Below are 6449 nucleotides of genomic sequence, written 5' to 3'. Positions count from 1 at the left end.
TGGCGCATTTCCACTAGCACGGCTCGGCTCGATACGGCTCGGCACGGCACGGCACGGCTCGGTTTGGTTGTGTTTCCATTACAACTGAGTATCACTAGTGCCGCCGTGACGTCATTTACACGGCGCCGAGCAACGCTCTAAACTCTGTAAATATATAACTTTAGCAACATTTGAAACATTTTCAGGCGAGAAAGTAGTCGTTTAGATCCCCAACGTGTTGAAAAACTGACAAAATACCAGCTGTTTACAATTTTGTTTCAACGAAGTCGGCGTTACTAAAGCTAGCTGTAGTGAGCAACGCACTTCCGGTTAATTTCACAAAATAAAATACCCGTTGCCTTTTATCATAAAGAAAGCCATTACGATAGAATTGGTGCTTTTACTTTGTAAACAGGAAGTGAACCTACCCTCGCTGTAGCTAGCTTTAAACCGCCGTTTTGACTGCTCTCGTCCCGTTAACGGCATTTAACCGTTCAATATGCCTTACCGGAGAGTCTTGCCAGCTCTGAGATCGGCCTGGTTCATTGTAAAACATTTATTTATTGATGTAAATGTGGTGTTTTCTGTGCGTAGGCTGACCCCAAGGCAGTGCTGCTCTTCTTTCTAACCACAAACAAACTGCTGCTACAGCCACAATTGTTAGATTTCATGAGACCAACATTTAAGAGTTTAACCAGCCGGTGGTAAACCTCTAAAAAGCCATCGGGGAAGTTAATTAGCGGTCTGTTCTCCTCGGGGTGACGATGGTAGGCTGGCCGGCGGAGCACGTCAGGAGCCGGGCTGCTGCCTCTGTGATGTCGCGGTCGCTGCTCGGACCTGGAGCTTCACTTCTCCGAAAAACATCGGGGCAAACTTCTAAACAGCCGTCGTTTGGATAAACTAACCGCACATGGGGATCTAAACAGTTACTTTCTCGCATGAAAAAATATTAAAACTTAATAAAGTCACGTAATAACAGAGCCAGTCTAAATATTAGAAATTCTCTGGTAATAACAGGCTTCAGCAGGAACATTTCTGTTGTCGGTCGTCGCTTCCAGTGACGACACTCATCGGCCAATCAGTGGAAGGCAGTCGGCTGACGTCACGTTTTAGTAACGCTTCGGCTCGCTTGGAACCAGGGCTGAGGTGATACCAAAAGTGTACCTGGTTGCAGGTACTGCGTGCTAGTGGAAACACGCAAATAGCGCGCCGAGCCGAGCCGTACCGAGCCGAACCGTGCTAGTGGAAATGCGCCATAAGTGTGGCAGAAACCTCACACTGCACATGAACCTGAACGCACCATCCCAGTGTGAAACATGGTGGCGGCAGCATCATTTCTTCAGCAGGGACAGGGAAGCTGCTCAGAGTTGATGAAAGATGGATGGAGCTAAATACAGTCTGTCAGTCTGAGTCTGAAGAAGAGCAGTACGCTCGAAACGTTACTGTTTTTTTGTTGGATGCGCTAAATAAAGCAGCACATAAAGGGAGCTTAAGTGTGCGGTCTCCTCTTTTCTATTTTCTGGAGCTAGATACAGGACAGTCCTGGGGGAAAAGACTTGAGACTGGGACGGAAGTTCAGCTTCCAGCAGGACGACCACCCTAAACACACAGCCAGAGCTACAATGGACTGGTTTACAGCAAAGCAGATCCATGGCCCAGTCAGAGTCCAGACCTGAATCCTACTGAGAATCTGTGGTAAGACATGAAAACTGCTGCTCACAGACGCTCACCATCCAATCTGACTGTTTTGCATAGCAGGAGCAAAACTTTCAGCTGTAAATGTGCAAAGCTGGTGGAGACACACCCCAAAAGCCTTGCAGCTGCTGCAGCGAAAGTTGGTTCAGCAAAGTATTGACTCAGGGGGCTGACTGCATATGCACACCACACTTTTCAGATTTTAATTTGTAAAACATCTTGAATTACCATGTATCATTTTCCTCCCACTTGACAATTATGTGCTACATTGTTGTTGGTCTACCACAAAAATCCCAATAAAATATTTTTTTAAGTTTGTGGTTGTAACGTGACAAAATGTGGAAAAGTTCAAGTGGTATGAATACTTTTGAAGGCACTGTAGACACATATCAGCTGTAGTATCCTAAGTAATTGCACTTTGAAGCTCAGCTCTCTGTTGCATCTCCTCTGCTCTCTTTCTCACTGCTGTCCACATGTCTTGCTCCCTGATTGGGTCTTTTCGGCCTCTCTGATGAAAATACAAGTGTCACTGATTTTGCTGCAGCTGTTGCTTTGCTTTGCTGTTCCTCAATCAGAATAGTCTTTGCAAACGAATCAACAGCAGCGATGGAAATCTGCTTCCTGTGTGGTTTCTCTTCTGATCAGTAGTGTGGATGAAACCTCCTCTAACCACCTCTCAGACTGTCACATATCTAACTCTCACGCTCACTGCTCTTCTTCACCTGAGCTCCTTCACTTATCAAACAGATGTGGTAGATGTGTTCTGTAGATTAAGTCAATGGAAATCTTACGTATACAGATGAGCTTGGGGTCAGACCACCGTTTGACACCGTTTTCTTCCTTGCACCTGATGAGGTTGGAGTGTCCCACCTGCCTTACGTAGCCGTCTATACAGGTGTAGCGGAATGTAATGTTGCATGTCCCAGGTGGAGGGAGAGTCAGAGGCACCAGAGGAATATCTGCACACCGACAGCTGTCTGCTGGGAAAAAGATGACAATAGATAATATACAGTTCTGAGAAAAAGTATTTTCCTCCTTCCTGATTTCTTACTCTTTTTAGTCACACTCTGGTTAAGGTGGTTAAGTCGAGACACTACAGGCAAAAACACTGTTTTTTTATGTACTGATCCATTTTGAGATTTTGAGCTATTTTGCATGTATTCTTTCAGAAAAGTCGAAAGAAATGGTAGAAAATCCACATTAAGGTGGTTATTTTACCTCATTTTGTCTCTTTCGTCAGTAGATTTCTCCTAAATTCACCAAAGGTTAACATGCTACTGTGACATTCTGTGCTGTGCTTGTTATCTGACCCATGTCATGTCAGGTATCATTGTAAAGCTCTCTCTCCCCTGAACAATTATGTAGGCTCCAAACATTGCAATGTCCTCTGTATCTGCAACCAATCGTAAAAATACAATTTACATTAACAATCTATGGAATTTTACAGTACAAGTATTTAAAGGCCGTTTTCTTAAAATGAGTTTTTCCTCAGACTCTGAGTCTGAAATCTGCACTTCAGCAGCACCTACAGACACCAAACCTTCCAGTTTTATACCATTCTATATTCTGAAGGTTTTTCCAGAGGAGATTGTTGATATATCATTCAAAGCCTGATTTATACAACATTTTATTCCTAATTTTTTTTTTTTTAGGGCTGGTTACAGTATTTTCTCATTTACAGAGTGATAAAGAGATATCCAAAATCCCCTCTGTAAAAACCTCTGACAAAATAAAACAATAATTTTGAAAGGGGCTTTATTCATTGTTCAGATTTCGGTTCTGGAAATGTAGCAAATTAACACCTATTTCATTAGATATGGCCTCATTTACATATTTAAACATATTTGACAAAACTTGTAATACAAAAAATATTTGTCTTATGTAAGTGATAAAAGTGGGAAGTTTCATGGTGATATCTGTTAATTAAATGATAAACCTTTTTTTTTAAAGCTGAGTTCAGTTTCATCTCCAGTTTCACTCTCCACACCCAGGCCTGATCACAAATCATCATTTAAAAAACTGCATTTTAAGTTTACTTGGATTAACTTTGTCTAATATTAGAATTTGTTTGATGATCTTACACATTTAAGGGGGAATACTACAGGTAAGTAGGGTAAACATTTTAAGTTGACATATTAGAGTCAGACGTTTTTACAGAGGGGATTTTGGATATCTCTTTTTATCACTCTGTAAACGAGAAAATACTGTCAATACTGTTTTTAGGAATAAAATGTTGTATAAATCAGGCTTTGAATGATATATCAACAATCCCCTCTGTAAAAACCTTCAGAATATAGACAGGAATAAAACTGGAAGGTTTGGTGTCTGTATGTGCTGCTGAAGTGCAGATTTCAGGCTCAGAGTCTAAGGAAAAACTCATTTTAAGAAAACGGCCTTTAAAGACTTGTACTGTGAAATTCCATAGATTGTTAATGTAAATCGTACTTTTACGATTGGTTGCAGATACAGAGGAAATTACAATTTTTGGAGCCCACATTGTTCAGGGGAGAGAGAGCTTTACAATGATACCTGACATGACATGGGTCAGATAACAAGCACAGCATGCAATGTCACAGTAGCATGTTAACCTTTGGTGAATCTAGGAGAAATCTACTGACGAAAGAGACAAAATTAGGTTTACTTGGGTTATCCTGTCTAATATTAAAATGTGTTGGATGATCTTAAACATTTAATTGTCACAAATATGCAAAAAAAAAGTAAGAAATCACAGCACTGTGGATAAAAAATGATTGATCTTTTTTACATAGGGGAGACCGGGGATGGTTATACCACTTTTTGTCTCAGCTCCTATAACTTGCAGTGTTCATGGTAGGGCTCTCAAATTTTGACACAGAGTCGGTCTCCACATTTGTCCTCTACAAATAGCAATGCCTTAAACTTCTCAAACTATATCACAGAATTCACTATTTGATGTCAAATGCAAGGAGTGCCACTGTTACATCCTACCACACTACCGGGGTAGGTTGTAACACAACCTGGGGTAAATTGTAACAGGGCGATTGAAAACGAATAACTGAGGCCACACCAAAAAAACATGCATCTATGCAAGTTTATTGTGCATGTTCCAATATTAAACATCTTCCTGGTTCAGTATGAACAAAAAGAACTCATGACTGACGGCTAAATGAAGAACAATGTCAGTGGTGTGATCCTAGAAAGCTGTCATCTTCTGATAAGACCGATGAATGGTGAACATGTATGAATGGAAACCTTCAGCAGGAGGTTGGAAACAGCTCATAAAATTCCAGAGAAGATGGTTGACACTTATGGTAATAAAACAACAAAGGTAAAATGTGTTTTACCTGTCAGTCACTGTTTGACTACCTGTAGCAGCATGGTTTAAAATAAACATTGATGAAATGACTCATATTTTACCTAAGAACCTGCTCTTTCATCTTACACTAGTTCTAATTCAAACTTCACTGGTATCAATACTTGTCAAAATTTTGGCTTGGTCCAAAATATTGACCTAAAAAAATTTTTTTTGGCTGTAAAACCTACACACTTATTCACACAGCAATGCAAATTCACATGCAATGTCAGGGAGTGAGTGGATACACATGAATATTGATCACATAACTCGAATGTTATCCCTTATTGGTGAAAGTGATGCTGTTACAACCATCCTCGGTCTCTCCTGAGTTAGTGCATAACAACAGCATAGAAAGTTGTAGACCTAATAAGGTTATATTGTAACCATGATGTAGCCTATTAATAACAGAACAGAAAAAGAAAGAAAGCAAGAAAGAAAGAAAAAGAAAAAACAAGAAATTCTGTTTTGCTTTTGTTTTGACAGCTGCATATAAATTCACACTACACAATTCCTCTCAGGTTGGAGTGTGAGAATAAGTTAGAAATAAATACAAATATAAAAAACTAATTAACGAACAAAAATGTATACATAACAAAACCGAATTTACGTTTTGTAGTGGACCGAATCACTATACGACACACATTTGGATCCGAGTGTGTTTGTGTGTGTGTGTTCACTTAGGACTTACCGGCGGTGGAGGCGCGCGCGGCTCCGAGCAGACACAGACACAGACACAGCACCGTGGCGCAGACAGAGAGGAGCGACGACCCCGGACCCATCGCACGGCTCTGTGGGGACTCACAGCATGTTCACAAGGTAAACTCAGCCCGAAACAGACCATCCTCACAGCGAGACGCCCTGCCGCCTCTCCGCTCCGCTGCGCGCGCGCTGCTTTCACTTTCGCTCTTCTTCTTTCCGCCGTCTGCGCGTCTGCGCGCACGGTAGAGTGCTGCTGCCGCCCCCTGCTGCGGTCAGGTCAATGCTGCCGGAGCCACAGCTGCACACAGCTGCACATCCACTGCTCCACCTACCCGACTGAGAATACTACAGGCAGGGCCGTTGCTAGGAATTCTGGGCCCCCTTAAAGGGATAGCCCTGCCCAGAGATTTACAACATACAGTGAAAAACTTAGTTTTTATTTGGACCTAACCAACTGCTGATCGGTGGGCGCTAACCCTGGGCGGAGGGATACGTGAGTTAGTTAGGTCCAAATAAAAACTGCGTTTTTCCTGCACTTTGAAGGGCTGGAAAAAATTATATTATAGCGAACAATGGAACTGTGTATTTTTTTTCAGGTAAAAGCTCTTTTAGGCCACGAAAATAGGCTGTTTCTTTGGGTCCATTCGCAACAATGTATGTTGTAAATCTCTGGGCAGGGCTATGGGCTGGCGTTGCTAACGGGAGGAGTGCAGAGAGTCTCCTACTGCAATTAATGTACTTA

General features: G+C 41.8%; 1 protein-coding gene across 5 annotated transcripts in view; it reads right to left on the bottom strand.

Annotated features, from left to right (window-relative positions):
* il15ra (interleukin 15 receptor subunit alpha) overlaps positions 1–5956 on the bottom strand; it is a 23968-nt gene extending 18012 nt beyond the window's left edge. For 2 of the 5 annotated variants that reach the window (XM_085769210.1, XM_085769211.1), the window contains exons 1-2: positions 5697–5950; positions 2466–2654 (exon numbers count right to left, since the gene is read on the bottom strand). In XM_085769210.1, the coding sequence (XP_085625336.1) occupies positions 2466–2654; positions 5697–5787 (280 nt within the window). In that variant the 5' untranslated portion in view covers positions 5788–5950. Of the gene's footprint in view, positions 1–2465; positions 2655–5696 lie in introns of all 5 variants that reach the window. The other 3 variants (XM_085769212.1, XM_085769213.1, XM_085769214.1) reach the window with 3 other exon arrangements.
* Between the last annotated feature and the right edge of the window lie 493 nt (positions 5957–6449).

The sequence above is a fragment of the Trachurus japonicus genome, chromosome 23 (assembly GCF_045865225.1).
Source record: "Trachurus japonicus isolate A0001 chromosome 23, Traja_1.0".
Lineage (NCBI taxonomy): Eukaryota > Metazoa > Chordata > Actinopteri > Carangiformes > Carangidae > Trachurus > Trachurus japonicus.
Note: the sequence above shows the minus strand (reverse complement) of the source record. Positions and strands in the feature narration are given on the sequence as shown.